The sequence below is a fragment of the Neopsephotus bourkii genome, unplaced genomic scaffold (genome assembly GCF_033783945.1).
Source record: "Neopsephotus bourkii isolate Nb327-2 ecotype Australia unplaced genomic scaffold, CSIRO-AGI_Nbou_v1 NB_281, whole genome shotgun sequence".
NCBI lineage: Eukaryota > Metazoa > Chordata > Aves > Psittaciformes > Psittacidae > Neopsephotus > Neopsephotus bourkii.
In genome coordinates, this window is record NW_026900790.1 from 1884807 (window position 1) to 1902585 (window position 17779).

The 17779-nt window shown below is 48.3% G+C and overlaps 1 protein-coding gene across 1 annotated transcript; it reads right to left on the reverse strand.

The window, feature by feature from the left end:
• Positions 1–447: 447 nt before the first annotated feature.
• On the reverse strand, positions 448–17739 carry KLHDC10 (kelch domain containing 10). Its single transcript, XM_061346844.1, has 9 exons — positions 17597–17739; positions 9126–9347; positions 8464–8618; positions 7160–7308; positions 6471–6555; positions 5425–5491; positions 4794–4841; positions 3241–3380; positions 448–2011 (listed from the first exon to the last, which is right to left on the reverse strand). The coding sequence occupies exons 1-9, from the start codon at positions 17715–17717 to the stop codon at positions 1802–1804; spliced, it is 1197 nt and encodes a 398-aa protein (XP_061202828.1). The 5' UTR covers positions 17718–17739; the 3' UTR covers positions 448–1801.
• Positions 17740–17779: the final 40 nt, after the last annotated feature.

The following is a 17779-nucleotide window of genomic DNA, read 5'->3' on the forward strand; positions in this document are numbered from 1 at the left end:
ACTGCTGAGCTGCAGCAAGCAGTCAGGTGGCTTGGAAGGGGTTGAAATAGGGTGATGATACTCTCCAGGAGCACAGGTTCTGAGCCAGAAACTAGCCCAAATGCAGACTGGGGACTGTCAAAGCCACGTGGCACAGCTGAAGTTCCCAGCTCTGCCCTTTGAGCTGCAAAGGTACAACAAAGGGGAGGTAAACCAGAGTTGCAAGCCACTTCCACCGATTTGGGTGGTCCAAAGCACCAGGAAATGCTTCAGGGGGATGCCCAACCTTTGTTTTCTTGGGATTTGGAGGAGAGAAAACAGCAAGTGATGCTATAAGAGGGAAAACTATCCCCAAGAACAGGGAAAGCTTAATACTGGGGTAAATCAGTAGGAGAACTTCACCCCTAATGGTCAGTTGGGTGCTCCCTAAGAGGGGTAGCAGAGATAGATGAGGCAGTGCTGTTGAAATAACAACACAAAGCCAATGCTATGGTTTATTTAAATGTAATCTCTTCAAAAGAAACTAAATCCCCAAATGACCCCTTTGTCTCTGATGGGAGGAAGGGGAAGGGACTTAGAAAAGCTGATTTAAAAGAAAAGGCACTTAAAAATGGTCTTCAACTGAAAAGGACTTTGCACAAATGTGATGCCAGCCAAGTGGAGCTGCTCCAGCAGCCACTTAGTGTGGTCTCCAGAGCCAACGTCACTGTATATGGAGCACAACAACACAGGGGCCAGCCTCCTGCCTGTGTGGCCATGACCACTGCTCACAGCAAGAGGGAGAGATCTTCCCTCTCCCCTTCTTTTGATGCTGTGTTTCCTGGGATGAGCAATCCATGAGCTTCCAAGGAGCCAGGAAGCCACTTGGGAACCTTGGTTAAAACCACATACATCAAGAACATCCCCACCCCAGGGGAACATGAAGCTGAGTAGAAAAAGGCCAACATGTGCTATATGGCAGGCAGAAAAACACAAAGCTCATGCCCAGGCACTGGGTCTGATGTGCTGCAGGTTAAAAGCGAGCTCTGACAGCTCCAGGGTGAGTTTTTGCTGCTGCAAGGTGAGCAGCAAGAGTTAAAACAGCTTCAGCACAAACCTTTCCCTCCCCTCAGCACCCTGAGTAAACTACACAATAGTCCAGGAAGTGGCAACTTTTAAAGCAGTCTTCCAAGCAAACATTTCCACATGAAAAGGTGAGGAACACACAGACAGGGGGTGGTTCAAGTCACTGCACTGGAAAAGCTGCACAGGCAAAGCTTCACTCGCTGCCCCATGCGACGTTCCAGCCGTCTTCTGAAGCTCCAAGAGATGGGAACATGCCCATGGAACACATGCAAAGCCTTCAAAAGCAGGAGCTGTTGGGTTTAGAGAGCTCAGCTGAGTGGCAGGGGATGAGTGCTCTCCAAAGCAAAAGAACAGGGTGGCTGTTGCTCCGCACTGAGCATCCTCTGTTGGATAGAAATAAAAAGTTGAGTGCACCACATGTAAGCATGGGTTTGGACATTCCCAAAGCTCCCACCCTCCCCGGTTTAGTTGCAAGCATGTGCTGACACCAGATCAATGGCTGGATGTTATGAAACAGTACCAGAGAACAGTTTTCTGGATTAAATGGTGTAATTTAGAGATCCATAAATAAAAAGTGGCTTTTCAACAACTGAAAGTAACAATCTCTAGGAAGGCATCGATGTAGTTGCTTGAATAAGGCGCTGAGCAGGTTCCTCCATGTTCTTAGCAAGACCATCCATGGTATCCATAAATAAGGGGAGGTGGGAAGGGGGGCTTCTGGAACGTAGTATGTCTTGGACGGAAGCATGAGCTGGTCTTATTTTAGTCGCTCAACAAGTCCCTGTGTCAGTCCAAGGTGCAGAAGCTGAGATCTGGAGAGGATTGCTAAGTGAGGGAAGTATTCCAGGAGCTTCTCCCAGGATAGTTCCAGCAGGCTGGGCACCACCAGCCACATTTTAAACAAAGAGCCAGTTCGTTTGTTCTCATGGATGTTGACCACCCCTCCATGAACGTACATGCAGCCAGCCTAGGTGGGAAAAGAGGGAGTTACACAGGGCACAGAAGGTGCTGAGGAGCAACACAGGGAGGAAAAGCAGGATTTAGCTCTCCAGATTCCCAGCTGGTTAAATCACAGAGTGAGATTGAGCTCACACACCTCTGTGTGCACATAGAAGTGTCACTGCCTGAGCCAGTCGTGCTCCTCTCATAGCCAAGTGGAGGAATCAGTGCTGAAGGGCTCATCCCAAAGCATGGATCTGCTATTTCCAGCACTCTGCTCTGTATTTTAGGTGAATTCTACCCCCAAAAATACATTTTAAGAGTTGGGAAAAGCATTAATAAATTAGTATGGAACCATACTTGGGTTTCAGCTAAAAAGAATGTATTCTTTTAAACTAAACCCCCACCATACATATATATGCTGCATTCCCTCTGCTACCTCAGCACAGGAGTGACATGGGAAATGGGAGAAGCTCAGCTGCTAACCTATTTTGTGAGTGGCATTTCTTCAATACACAGGAAAACAAAAGGCATTCCTGCTGTGTCCAGGCACCCACCTGCAGTTCCCTGCTTGGGAAACACCTTCATCAGACCAGTTTCCCAAGAAGCTGCATTTATAGCTATCTCCAAACGAGGTCAAATCTGCACTTACAATCAAAGAACCTGATTTCTGCCCTCACCCACTGCCCTAAGGTGATGATGAGCTGAAATCACAGCTAAATGTCTTTCTTGCTGCCTGCAGCCTACCTATCAATCACAGGTCTCTAAGCTTCTGGTTAACACAAACAGCTCTGGCAATACCTTCCTATACTTTGCTATATATATAAATATTTCCTATACTAACCTATATTTTGTCAGCAGTGTCTTCCAAAGAATGCTACTCACCTGTAATCCTTCACCTCAGGCTGCTCTCAGTAAGCAAAACCAGTTTACTTAGGGCACTATTTGTCCTTTTTCCTTCTACGAACAAGAACTGCTGCTCATACATGGAATTAGTCCTCAGAGCTGATACAGTTTAAAAGCTAAAATGCATCACTGCTTTTAGAGAGCAGAACATACTGCGTGTTCCAGCTCTTCAAACAGCAGCAGGAGTAAAAGCAGTCGATGCAGTGACCTCACACCAGCCTTTAGCTCCTACAGTGGAGGTCACCTCCTTGGTAACCCTGCTTCAGCTCTATCTGCAGCCCACACAAACGTCAGAGTGGTTGGATGAACAGTTTGAACTTCAGATTCGTAGGAAACAAATGAGTCACTTACTGGTGTGACAGCAGCACAGTGAAAATACACTGGCTCTGGCATGGCAGCCAGCAGCTTGACCCACTGGAAAGTTTGTAGATTCAACTTCCAAACGTCTCCCAGAATGGCTTCTCCGTTGTATCCTCCACAAACAAACACATCTGTAAGACAGGAAAGCCATCCTTAGTGCAGAAACTGCTGAACATGCTGGGACTTAAGTCAGTGATCACCTTCCCAGAGGAGTTTTAGGATCAGCAATTGTTTTACCTCAACAGAAGGTCTCAGAACCTCCCAAATCAGTCCCAGCACAGGGGCCACTTACAGAATCACAGCCTGGTTTGGGATGGAAGGGACCTTAAAGCTCCTCCAGTCCCAACCCCTGCCACAGGCAGGGACCCCTTCCCCTAGAGCAGCTTGCTCCAAGCCCCTGTGTCCAACCTGGCCTTGAACACTGCCAGGGATGGGGCAGCCACAGCTTCTCTGGGCACCCTGTGCCAGCGCCTCAGCACCCTCACAGGGAAGAGCTTCTGCCTAAGAGCTCAGCTCAGTCTCCCCTCTGGCAGGTTCAAGCCATTCCCCTTGGCCTGTCCCTACAGGCCCTTGTCCCAAGCCCCTCTCCAGGTTTCCTGCAGCTCCTTTAGGCACTGGAGCTGCTTTAAAGTCTCCCTGGAGCCTTCTCTATCTTCTGACATTGATCAGAAGAAATTATAGAATAGTTTGGGTTGGAAAGGACCTTAAGATCATCCAGTTCCCACCCCCTGCCATGGGCAGGGACACCTCACACTAAACCATGTCACCCAAGGCTCAATCCAACCTGGCCTTAAACACCGCCAGGGATGGAGCATTCACAACTTCCCTAGGCAACCCATTCCAGTGCCTCACCACCCTCACAGTAAAGATAGAACCACAGAAGACTTAGGGCTGGAAAGGACCTTAAGATCATCCCTGAACAATCTCATCTCAGAACTTGGATTCCAGGACTTGGCCTCACTTTGTCTTTCTGTAAAGACTATACAGTCCTCAAGCTGTAGCAGTCGCATCATTCATACCTGTTCAGGAGTTTGTAACCAGGAAGTTGCAAAGCACCATGGACACTCGTGGCTAAAATGTGCTCTTTTACACTGAGATGGCCACATGAGCTTTAGATGTTGCATAAAATACTGCAGAATTCCAGGAAGTGACTGTTCAGGGCAGGAGTAAATTCACCTACAGCAGCAAGATTCCTCATAGAATCAAGGGATCAGCCAGGTTGGAAAAGCCCTTTAAGAGCATCCAGTCCAACCATTCCCCAACACTGCCAAGGCCACCACTAACCCCTGGCACTGAGGGCCTCGTCTACATGGTGTGTGAACACTTGCAGGGATGGTGACTCCAGCACTTTCCTGGGAAGCGGAGTGGTGCCAACTGGGCAGCTTAAGGCCTGTTAAGCAGAAAGAAATCCTCTTCCAGAAAAGACACATGTGCCCTGCAGTAGTCTCAAATGTGTGCTGGAGGTCAGCAGCTCTCAGGCTAGAAGGATGAGGTTCTCATTGCTAGATCGTATAAGATACACCAGTACTCGAGGTACATCTTACCATTTTTGATCTGAACACAGCTATGGCATCTTCTGGCTGCTGGGAAGCCTGAGTAGAATGAAGAGAAGAATCAATTATAGTTGCTTTAAAGTGCTTGGGCAAACTGGTGATTATATTTCAACACATAATCATGGATAGGAGGCACTTGCTTCCTTTATAAGGGGCTTCTTCCTACAATCCCAGGTATAACATCTCTAATTCAGCAACTGCTGTTTCATATTTGACTCCTACTTGCTCTCCAGGGAAGGAAGAAATGTGCTGGAATCTCATTCCTCACAGACTCCAGCTCTCAGCTCTGGCTTGGTGAAAGCAGCAGCCAAGGTTCCAGGAAAACCCTTGCTGCTACCCAGGCCAGCATGTGGTCCCTCAAAGGGAGCAGAGGTGATGTGTATCTTCTTCTGGGAGGAGAGCCAGCCACTGTCATCCTTCCCAACCAGGGAGGGACAGAAGCCAGGCTGCTAAATATGCTTCAGATGGGTTTAAGCTCTAAGCAAGCAGGACCTTGAAGCCAGTGTTGTCACATTCTGTATGACAAGGTTATGAAGAAGGCTTTCAGCCTGCCAAAAAACTGCATCTTCAAGCATCTTGGCCACTCTCTAAGGGGAATTCCAGGGGGAAATTCCAGACTCACCAACTTTTTCGTGAGGTTTTGTGGCAATTTCCTCCCAGGTGTTGGTTTCAATGTTGTAGGCATGGATCTGAAGAGACAAAGAGAAGCCATTTGTTTCTCCTAGCCCTCCCATCACGCCGATGACGTAGTTTCAGGCTCTGACCCAGGAAACCACTATAAATACCAACTCTTTCTCGTTAAGTGTAAAACCAAAAATAGCTAATCTCAGCCAGTGACTAAGCAGGTATAAAATCACCTTCAAAGAACAGCAGCTTACTAAAGTTTTCACCTCAGGCTTTGCTATTTCAGCCCTAGAGCTGAAGAAAAAGAATAGTGCTTCTAAACACCTGTAGCCATTAAACCCACGCCCTCCAGTTCTCAGAAGTGTTTAGAAATGCCTAGTTCATACTGCACGCAAGGAGGAAAGAAATGCAGAAAATGGAGAGATAAAAAGTCATTTCCCTGCTGCAGTTTCAGCTTACATGAAAGCAGAGCACTATTTGAAGTGTCCTCATTTATCACTTTGGCGCTCAAGATGACTGTGTTCTTCCCTCCCCAAGTTGTATCAGAGAGAAACGTGGACCACAAGAAAGGAAATTAAAGCTTACAATTAAGGGGGAAGAGAAGAGTCATCGTATCAATATATGAACTTAACATCAAGGAATTTCTTTGTTTTAGAATCATGGAATGGTTTGGGTTGAAGGGACCTTAAAGCTCATCCAGTTCCAACCCCTGCCATGGGCAGGGACCCCTTCCACTGGAGCAGCTTGCTCCAAGCCCCTATGTTCAACCTGGCCTTGAACGCTTCCAGGGATGGGGCAGCCTCAGCACCCTCACAGGGAAGAGCTTCTGCCTAAGAGCTCAGCTCAATCTCCCCTCTGGCAGGTTCAAGCCATTCCCCTTGGCCTGTCCCTACAGGCCCTTGTCCAAAGCCCCTCTCCAGATGTCCTTTAGGCCCACCTTTAGGTATTTGCACTTTCCTGCTTTGGCACAACATTTAGAAAGATGTCCCAAGTGTTTTAAAAGGAGAATCTTTGATAACAGATGTGCAAAATGAAGGTGATTACCTTATCTAAGGAATAAGCTGTCCACGAAGTTCCACCTCCCAGGATATAAATCCGTTGACCATCGTGGGCTATTTCATGTCTGTACCTGGAAGTACCAAAAAGGACTTTTAAGCACAAGCAGTCAGTGCAACAACAAAAGTCTTCTGGAAAATACCATTACATTGTAGTGCTTTAAGCAGACACCCCAAGCCTGGCCACGCTGCATCAGTCCCTCAGGTTGAGAGCATTCAGAAGAAGTGGCAGCTTTCATGAGCAATCTAAGCTGCACCCCACAAGCTCGAAAGGCATCTTCTGAGAGCAGAGTACAAAGATTTATGGAGTACCATGATTAACCATTAATATTCCAACCTAAGATGGTCACAGATTGATCTCCCTGCCCTCCTTCCTCCACACCTTGGTACAGAACAGGACAAGGGACACGGAGCAACTGGAACCTCTTCCCTTCCTCAGCACTCACCAGCTGCTCCAGGTCCCCAGCTCTGCTCTGGCACCACAAAGTCCAAATCAGCATCCTGGCAAAGGCTTCACATCCCCTTGCACACCAGGCTGCTGGAGCACTGGCTGTGCCAGGTTCACAGCCAAAAACACTGCTCTAAAAGCACCCTGCCTGTGTGTTCTCAGCCTCTCACTCCCAGTAAAGACGGTGAGTCCCCAGTGCAAAAGCTCTTTGAGACTGCCCAGCTTCTCACCTCTCCTCTGGCATGTCACAGGACATGTTGTTTGGTTTCAGCTGGATCCACTCTCTAGTGTTGAGGTCAAGTTTATGGAGGTCAGTGCTGTAAATATAACCAGTTGTTCCTCCAAACACATAGAGACAACCATTGATGATGGCCATGGCCTGGCAGGTAACAGAGAGAAACCAGTTAAAAAGACACATGACATCCTGTGTCTGAGAGAGGGTTCCTGCCCTCCCAAAGCGAGACACTGCCTGAAAAGTTCTACCTATAGTTCACAAAGTGAGCAGCATGAAGGGCAAACAAAGATGATATACAATAGATGGGGGGCAGGAGGTGTTTGCAGGAGTGGAAAGTAACTCCATGATCACAAGATGAAGACCTAGAAGTGGAGCTGCTGAGTTTTAGGCATCACACAAGGCAGATCAGTGCAGCAGGGGCTCTCAGGAGCTAAACCCAAAGCACAGTTAACCCTAAATCTCTTCCATGCTGACCTTATACAGATACTGTTACAGAGATTCTTATAAACCAGCTATGAGATAGCCAGTGGCATTAAGGATAAACAGGGGAAACCCCACAGTGGGCAATTCAGACTCAACAACAGAGAGAGTGTGCAATTGGAAAGCACACAGGACTATTACCCTACCGAAACTGTGAAGGCACCATTCCCTGGTGCAGTCCAAGGTGGAAGCAGACACATTCTGCTCCCAACTACCTGTTTGCCCAACGCCAGCTTGAGCTGAACTGGGAAAAGTGAATGCTGCTTTCTTTATCCAACCATCTGGCACGCATCTGAAGGAGACATTAGATGGGTTATAAATGTCTGCACCACAAGTACATTGGGAGTATTATTGGAAAGCACAGCAAAAGGTAGCAGCCTCCTGTGAGAGTCAGTCTGTTGTTTTGTACATCATGTTTACCCAGGATATTATGGAAAGTCCTCAAAGTTGTTATTCTATTACAAATAAGATCTACTGGCCACTGTTTGCACTTATAACTTGAGTTTTAAAGGCTGTAAGGAGGCTGCAGTGCGACTCCAGAACCTACCTAGAACTCTAGAACCATTCCTTAAGTCAGGCACACTTTTGCATTCAACTGCATCTGACAGTTAGTGAACAAATTCTGGCTTTTCTAACTACAAGAAGACTATTCCTTTGAAAACCTAAAGAACCGAGACTGCTCTATTTATGAGTGAACCTGCCTCTACTTACACTTACATACACAGAGAACAACTAGCAGAGAAGAGAGCTCTGTGCTCTGTGGCACACAGCCCAGTGCACACAGGCACAAAGTGCCTCACAAGGCTCTGTCCTTCATACCTGCCCATAGATCCGATTTGGTTTCTTTCCTCGGCAGCTGAGCAGAGCCCATCTTTTGTACTTGACATTGCAGACGTGGACGTCGTTGCCATTGCTCTCCCCAAAGGGGATCCCAGTACCCCCAAACACCAGCAGGTTGTTGCCATGAAGCACAACTAGGGGAAGGAGACAGAGCAATGAGAGCTGTTGCTGTGAGATGCAGCGAAACAGAACAAGACTGCTTTGGAGACAACAGAGAGTTCAGTATTGTTCAATACCCTACAATTCACACTCTGCATTTATAGCTTTGCAATGCCCTAAAGGAGAAAGACTGCAACCTAAAACCATGGAAACCAAAGGCCTACTTTTAAAAATGGGTAATGAACAAAGAGATCTATTTTGGGATGCTCTGGGATGTCTGAGTGCACTGAGCATCAACCTGCTGGAGGTGCAGGTGCAATGCAACTATTAAATACCTGAGGACAACCTCTTGCATTTGAAACTCTTTGCCTTAACCTCAGCAAAGGGGGAAAGAAAAATCACAAAAGGCACTCAAACTCAAGGCCTACAGCTGGAAGTAGGATCCAAATTGTCCAGTTCTTGCCCAGTTTTGCATTCCACAAGTGACACTGATTAAAATAGCTTCAGGAGAGGGTGCAAAGGAATTGAGTTTCCATACGTACGTGACATGGAGGCCAGTTCCCTGGGCATGTAGCCTTCAGTGCTCATCTGGTGCCAGGTGTCTGTAGCAAAGTTGTACCGCCAGAGTTCCCTGAAGAGGGGGTAGTCCTCATTCTCTGGCCCTCCAGACTCCTCGTAGTCAGGGTTGTAGCCTCCAAACACATACAAGTTGGCATTATCTGCCACACAACGATGGCCACTTCTTGCTGGTGGAGATCTGTGGCCTACAACAAAACAAGAAGTTAAAAGAGATTCAGTGAATGGACAGCAGAGGAGCTGAGCTTGCATGTGAGGGTCAGGAATACATCCACTGGTGGCTCTTTTAGGCACTGGAGATGCTCTAAGGTCTTCCCCTTTAGGAGTCTTCTCCAGGTGGAACCAGCCCAGCTCTCTCAGCCTGGCTCCAGAGCAAAGCAATTCCAGCTTTCTGGTGATCCTCCAACAAGAGTGTCTGGCATTTAGCCATAGGGAAGCACAGCTGCAGCCAGGGGGACACAGCTCTGTAGTGACAGATCCACTTCTCCAAGCAGAGCTCTGGGTGGCACGGTCTAGTGTGAGGCGTCCCTGCTCATGGCAGGGGGCTGGAACGGGATGATCTTAAGGTCCTTTCCAACCCAAGCCATTCTGTGCTTCTATGTCACCATCGCATTCATGTCTTGAGGCCCTGGACCACACCAGCCTAGAGACCTGCCTGTGGGGTGATGCACAACAATCCATGTGTCAATCCTTCCATGAGACCGATTTCTGAGCTATCTTACAAATTCCCCCTTCTGTCACTCTCTGTGGCAGATCTCACTTAGGAAACAGTTCCAAAATGTTTATATTTGAGCTGCCAGATGGGAATAAAGAAGAAAAGTAATGATTTGCTCTCCCCTCCTACACAAACCTGCTCTTGGTTTCTTCTCTTCTGCTCCTTGCACCTTGTATCTCAAGAAGGCTCTTTCACCCTGGACACCCCTCAGCTACCTAAACATTAAGCAACACAGGTCTGATACAGCAAAGAGCACAAGAGGGATGTGGAGCTGTTGGAGTGAGTGCAGAGGAGGCCATGGAGATGCTGCGAGGGCTGGAGCAGCTCTGCTCTGGAGCCAGGCTGAGAGAGCTGGGCTGGGGCAGCCTGGAGAAGAGAAGGCTCCTGAAGGGGAGACCTTAGAGCAGCTCCAGTGCCTAAAGGGGCTGCAGGAAAGCTGGAGAGGGGCTTGGGACAAGGGCCTGTAGGGGCAGGCCAAGGGGAATGGCTTGAACCTGCCCGAGGGGAGACTGAGATGAGCTCTTAGGCAGAAGCACTTCCCTGTGAGGGTGCTGAGGCGCTGGCACAGGGTGCCCAGAGAAGCTGTGGCTGCCCCATCCCTGGCAGTGCTCAAGGCCAGGTTGGACACAGGGGCTTGGAGCAAGCTGCTCTAGTGGAAGGGGTCCCTGCCCATGGCAGGGGTTGGAACTGGAGGAGCTTTAAGGTCCCTTCCAACCCAAACCATTCCATGATGAAAATCTGCTTATAGACAAAGGCACTTTCACTGGGAGGATGCACAGAGGGAACCCATCCAAGATCCTACAGATGCTTCACTACAGGCAGACACAGCCCTTTCCAAAAGGGCTGCCCACCCTCTTTACTATAAGCCAATGGGAATAAAATCAGGGAGGACAGGCTCAGGACTGAACTGGAATAGACAATAAAAGACTGATTCAGTCCAGGAGAACCTATAGAGCAATATTCTTGTTGGAGAACAGCAGTTGATCAAAAAGCAATTCCAAGCTTGCTCGGGTTCAATGCACAGCAAGAGCCAAGCACAGTGCCAGACATGGATATTTTCCTACAAGATACAGGTCCATAAAGGAATTAATAACATGAAAGGAACAGAAAATGATCAGGTCCTGAACAAAGAAGCTGGTTTGAGACAAATGTAGAAAACAGGGAGGTTTCAAAAATCATGTTTTCTATGCAATACAAGTGTTATGGTGAGAGTAACTCTAAGCTTCATTTTGAGGAGGATACATAATAGTCCCCGAGATGTACAACTTCAGTGCGTAACCATCACTCCCTCAAGCACATCCTTTGCTTGTGGCACCTCAAGACCTGCTTTGGTTCAGTTGACAGTAAAGAGAAACCGCCCAAAATAGTATCCCAGGCTGGTTTGTTTTAGAAGGGACCTTAAAGCTCATCCACTTCCACCTCCCTGTCATGGACAGGGACACTTTCCACTAGAGCAGACTGCTCCAAACCCTGCCAACATGGCCCGGAGGCATCAAAAGAAGTTCACTGAAGACTCCTCACCCAAACAAACCAGAGATCTTCACCACCCAACTGCTCCCACAGCTCTTTTACACACTTCTAGGATGGAACAGGACCCAGAGAAACATTGAAGTAGGACCCATGTTTGCTTCTTAGAGGCTGTTACAATCCTCAGCGACAAATCTGACAACAATGAACAAGCCATCAAGAATCTTTCCTACAGCAAAGGTGAAATAAATGCTTTGTCCAGACACAGTAATGTTTAACTCAGCACAAACAGCTTTGTTTCATCATGCTCCCCATTTGCTGCTTTAAGCTCCAGCTGTTGTCCAGAACTCAGCTGCTCTGCAGGTCCTTGTACCTGTTTTGACAGATTTGGGTTGTTTCCAGTAATAATTGTGTCTTGTAGCAATTCCCACTTTAGAAAATCAGCACTGGCTAAAAGAGAGGGGAAGAAAGTTAAGGAATTAGTGGAAAAATCTGGAGTCTTTGGCCTGGCTACTGAGACAGAGCAGCACCCTCAGACACATGGTGTGGCATGGACACTGCAGCACAGAAAGGGTGGGTGTTACATGTCCTCACAGTGGCAGCCAGGAAGCTACTGGCCTAAACTGTTAAACAAACATTGTGTGCTTTAGAGGTGATTCACAACTGGGAAGAGAAACATCCATCCCTTTGGAACTTCTTTATTTGAAACTCTTAAGCTATCCAAAGAGATGGATTCAGTTTGAAGTGAATACATTGACAATAAAGGTATTTAGTCAAGGTGATCCTTCAGACTCTTGAAATTGGAGATGCTTCAAGAGGGGAATTCATCTGATGTTGAGGATCTGCAAACAAAACTGTGTTTGAGAAGTGCCCGTGCGTCTGCAGCCTATAGAGGATCTCACGTGTATATGCTTGGCCACAGGCAGCTCCTCCTTGTTTCTTTTTCTGTTTGCCTTGAAGGTCTCCAAAGAGATGACTTGGAAGAACTGGAACAGGAGCTTAATTCCAGCAATGATTAGGAGCACTGATGTACATGTTTTGCAGGGGAGTGAGGATTTAATTCAGTCACTCATTGAATTTAAAAGGTGACAGGGAATGAGGAGTTCAAATGTTACCTCAACTATAGATCCTATTTCCCTCTAGTTATAACCCTTGCCATGAGAATCTTCCAGACAGAAGAGAATAATCATAAAGTCAAGGAATCCCAGGTTGGAAAAGACCTCAAGGATCATCTGGTCCAACCTTTCTTGCCAAAAGCAGAGTCTAGACTAGATGTCCCAGCACCTCATCCAGCCTAACCTTAGAAGCGCCCAACATAAATAAGGCTGAGTTCTATATAATGCCAACAGACTGAAAAGGAAGAGGCATAATTCAAAGAAAATAGATTCAAGAACAAAACCAAGGAGACTTTCTCTGCCATTCACCTCCCAGAATCAAAGAGGGACTTTGCCATAAAGCCCCAGAACAGTGAAGTTTCAACAGAAAGGCATCAACGTTTGATGCTTGCAGGTCCTTGAGATAGCAAGACGGGTACATGAAGCCCACAGACATGCCAACTGGTTTCACCTCTTTCCATTTACCTGCAAACACATCTCCTGTCTTTAAAAGATGCTTTTTGGAAGATATTTTGAAGACACAAAAAGGGCAGCAGAAGGTGAAGCTGCTGTCAACTAGGTAATTCCAAGTACCCAAATGAGATAGCCTGAAAGGGCCATCCTTCCCCTGCAGCATTCCTGCTGTAAACCACATCTGCCGCTAGTTCCCTGTTCATTCCCATCAAATCCAAGAACTCTGTGCAGTACAGGAACAAAGTCCATTAACCACTCACTCGGTAACTTTGTCAAAAGCTATAGATCCTGGCCTGTCCCTGGCCATGAATTCAGGGGGAAATCCACTGTCTTCAGCATTAAGCATCAAACTGGGGATGGCAGCAGCCAAAATGTTTCCTCCTGCTGTGCCTGCTACATGGTGGTGACTCCCAGAAAAAAGGAGAACTGGAAATGTCAACCAGAGCCCCTGTAGCTATAAACACAACCAATTTCATTTTGCTCTGCTCAAGAATAACACATTCTCTGCTCTATTCAGGCTTTGTTTGCTCAACCCATGTTCCACATGAAGGACTGACTTCCCTCCAAAGGTTTCCCAGCTTGCTAGGTTTAAGCTTCATTCTTCACTGACCATTTCATCTCACTGGACTAGATCCTCCCACTTGCGGAGGCTCAGAGAAGATGACTTATCTACTCATTAAACAGGGAAAAAAGTTGTCCATCTTCTGAGTCACCTATGCAAGCAATGGACAATGATAAACCAAGTTAAATTGTAACTAAACTCTTCTATTAATTGAAGTGATCTTAACTGCCCCTCCATTCTGCTTTGGTGAGACCCCTCTTGCAGCACTGTGTGCAGTTCTGGTGTCCCCAGGGGAGGATGAAGCTGAATTGCACCTGCTGGTTCATAAATACTGTTTCTATTATAACACAAGCTTCAAAGTTTATTAAATTCCAACTTTGGGACCTTGACAGCAACAGAAATCTATGAATAGCCAGGAGTAACAAAACAAAACAGCACAAAGATTCCTTGGCAGCAGCAGGTTACCAGAAGTAATAGAATCATAGAATAGTCAGGGTTGGAAAGGACCTTAAGATCATCCAGTTCCAGCCTCCCTGCCATGGGCAGGGACACCTCACACTAAACCATGGCACCCAAGGTTCTGTCCAACCTGGCCTTGAACACTGCCAGGGATGGAGCATTCACAACTTCCCTGGGCAACCCATTCCAGTGCCTCACCACCCTAACAGGAAAGAATTTCCTCCTTATATCCAATCTAAACTTCCCCTGTTTAAGTTTTAACCCATCACCCCTTGTCCTATCACTACAGTCCCTTATGAAAAGTCCCTCTCTAGCATAGGCTCCCTTCAGACACTGGAAGCTGCTCTGAGGTCTCCACGCAGCTTCTCTTGTCCAGGCTCAACAGCACCAATGTTATCAGCCTGTCTCCATATGGGAGGTGCTCCAGCCCCAGTCATCCTCATGGCCTCCTCTGGACTTGCTCCAACAGCTCCATGTGCTTCTGATGTTGAGAACACCAGAAGTGCACACAGGGCTGCAAGTGAGGTCCCAGAACAGAACAAAGGGGCAGGATCCCCTCCCTGAGTTGCTGCTCATGCTCTGGGGGTGCAGCCCAGCACAAGGCAGGGTTCTGGGCTCAAGTACACACTGAAGCCGGGCTATGGGGAGTTTCTCATTGATCAGCACCCCCAAGTCCTTCTCCTCAGGGCTGCTCTCAATCACTTCTCCTCCCAACCTGTCCTCTGAACCCTCTCCAGTCTGCCCTTGTTTTTCTTGACTTGTAGGGACCAGAACTGCACACAGCATCCCAGGGGCAGCCTGACAAACACTGGATAGACCAGGATGATTCCATCCCTCTCTGCCAGTAATGTCCCTGTGGATGCAGCCCAGGACCCAATTCGCCTTTGCTGCTGACTCACACACAACCTTTTGTCCACCAGGACCCCCAGGTCCCTTTTAGCAAGGCTGCTCCCCACACCACACAGATCCCAGTCCATACTGGAATGCCCTTGGGATGTCACGTTCAACTTCACCCTGCTCTTGCTTGCCCACCCTTCCAGCCTGTCCAGGTTTCCCTTAAGGTAAGATTAAGGTATCACATGGACATTGCTCTTCAACGAAACAGCTTTCAACTTGCTTCCAACCAGGACACAGGGACTTGGGATGTTTGGGATTTAAAACCTGAACCTCTCTATACAGAAAACCTCTTAATGTGACTGCTACACTGGGAAATGATAGCTCCAGGCAAGGGCATAAATGGGATATATTTTGGTCTCGCAGATTATTTCTATTCCCTTAACTCCAAGAGTCTGGTGAAAACACTGAAACAGTTTAAATGTGGACAGGGATGAGAAGAACAAACCACACACCACCTATAGTTGACATTTTTGGTCTTTCCAAAGCTTACAAGCACCTAAAACTTGCTCTTCCCTTTTCTTTCCCCAGTGTATGATTTTAGATGCATAAAGAATCTTTACCCATCACAACGCAGCAAAACCACGGATTGTTTGGGGTTTTTTTGAGCTGTTAAGTCATGGTTTGTAGATGCTGCTTGAGAAATGTCCCTCTGGAGAAACCCTCAAGAGAAATGCTCCTCTTGAGAAATCAAACGGAGCAGCACAACCCTGGCACCAGCTCCCACTTACTGCCTGCTCACTTTTTTGTGGTCATTCCTCCATGCAAATGAAATTAACAAGGTGACAAAGGTCTAAAATCTGTTCTGCAAGTAGGTGGAAAAGGAGAATGTGACAGAAGCAGCCCCGAGATCAACATGTATGCTCTTCTGTTTAACCAAGAGATAGTTCAGATCTACTTCAAATGACACACAGGAGCAAAAAGAGCTCTCCAGGGAGGGATGTAGCAAACACATTCATGTAGCAAACACATCCAATGCCAAAGTGTGCTGCAAGTTCTTCACATGCTTTCACAACAGGAATTGCTTATAAAAATGGGATTAAAAGGAGATAGTTCTCCTTATGGAAAGAGTCTAGGGCATTGGATGGTGGGGAGGAAATGAAGGAATGCTCCTGGAAACTCTGGAAGAGAACTGGGAGGTAAGAAAGCAAACCTGGCTGGAGGAAATGGAAGGAGGGGGGGTAAAAACCCCACTCCTCCCTCCCTATCTCAATGGTTACATAAAGGCAGCTGCTGCTGGAGCTCTAGAAATAGGACATTATCAGGTGTCAAATGGGGAGAAAACTCCAGGAATTGGCTCAAATGGGGGTTTTCCACCAAGAAATTTTTCAGGAAGGTGGACAATCAGCTTTGGGTTTGCTCAGGTTGGACTTAAATGCTAAAGCTGAGCTGAACGGGGGCAGCATGTCACCAGGGCTGCAGCATCTGCCCTTGTGTGCAGTATTCCACATTGGCACAGAATCCAGAGGTAAAAGTGGGATCACTACAGCTGTACCAGGGGGATGTGCTCCCAGTTCACTCAAGCCAATGATTAAATTCAGGAACTTAATCACATCCAGTGTTCCCAAAAAAGGCCTTTATTACAGAAGGAAGGAAACATGTCTGAGAATCTGCCCAAAAATAGAAGGTGTGGGGCCACTCAGCACATTCACAGCAGCCTTGCAGAAGGCTCGAAGGGATTCGCTCATCCTTGCTGCAAATCCAGCTTGAGACAGGTTCCACACAGATAGACACACCGACAGCCCCTTCCCAGCTGCTGTGGGTGCTCCAGACATTGCTACCCTATAGGCAGTGAGGGATCTGAGTGGCTGGGCCAGGGGAGAAATGATGCCCTGAGCCTGGGTAACCCCATGCTGGGTGGCACACCCCAGCAATATGTGGTCCTTGAGAACTGGGGTGCTATGGGACCCCAAACCAACTGGATATCCTCCCCATCGCATAACCATGGGGTGCCCCATATCCCTTCCAGTATCACAAAGCTGTTGGGAAAGGGGTGATCTCCCCAGTGCTGTGATTATGGGGTAACCTCAACCTCTTCCCCCTAATATCTTGGGGCTCTTGGGGCTAGGGGTCCAGAGTCATGGGGTAACCCCCCCCCAGCACACCAACACTGCTAAAAGGGAGGTGGAGAGAGGGAAGAACCAGCTTTCCTAGGGCACAGGACTGGGCTGATGTCTCATCCAATGGCCCTCTGCTTACCTGGACCCACCATCCCAGCATCACCCCTCCAAGGGAGGGAATCCCTCACCCCAAAAACCTGATATACTGGGATTGAAGGAGCAATGTCACCATAGGCTCATACAAATCCATTCAGGAACTCAGGGTGACTGTGATGGGGTTGACCCCAAATGGGACTGTGAGGTTCCCCGTTCCCACTCCTCCCTTATCCATGGGCATGTGGAGCATCACCAAGGAGACTGCTGAGTTAGAGAGGGAAGAACCACCACCATTTAAAGGCATAGGAACGGGGTGACCCCCTTCCACTCCCAAACCTGTGAGTCCCCTTCAGCACCCTACGCCCATTTATAAGGAGATAATCGCCCCCCTTCTCACTGTACCCCCATATCCCAGACCTATTGGGCCGGGAACACCGCAGCCCTCCCCACACAACTCCCCCCCTCCCCATCCCATACACATGGAGTACCCCAAATCCCCCCAGCATACCCCAGAGCCGCGGGGCCGGTGTCACACCCCCAGCCGCAGGGTCCCATCCCCTCAGCGCCTTGGGGTGCCCCGGCCCCCAACACCCGAGGTCGCGGGGCTGCCACTCACCGGTGAAACGGGGCCTGCCCGGTAGCTGCACGAAGCGGTTGAGGAGGCCGCTGCCGCCGGCCCCCGCGGCGCCGCCCGGGCCCTGCCCGTCGCCCTCCCACCCTCCGGCCGCCGCCGACATGGCCCCAACCGCTCTCCTCAGGGCAAGCTCCCGTACGCGCCCCCGCCACTAACCAATCAGCG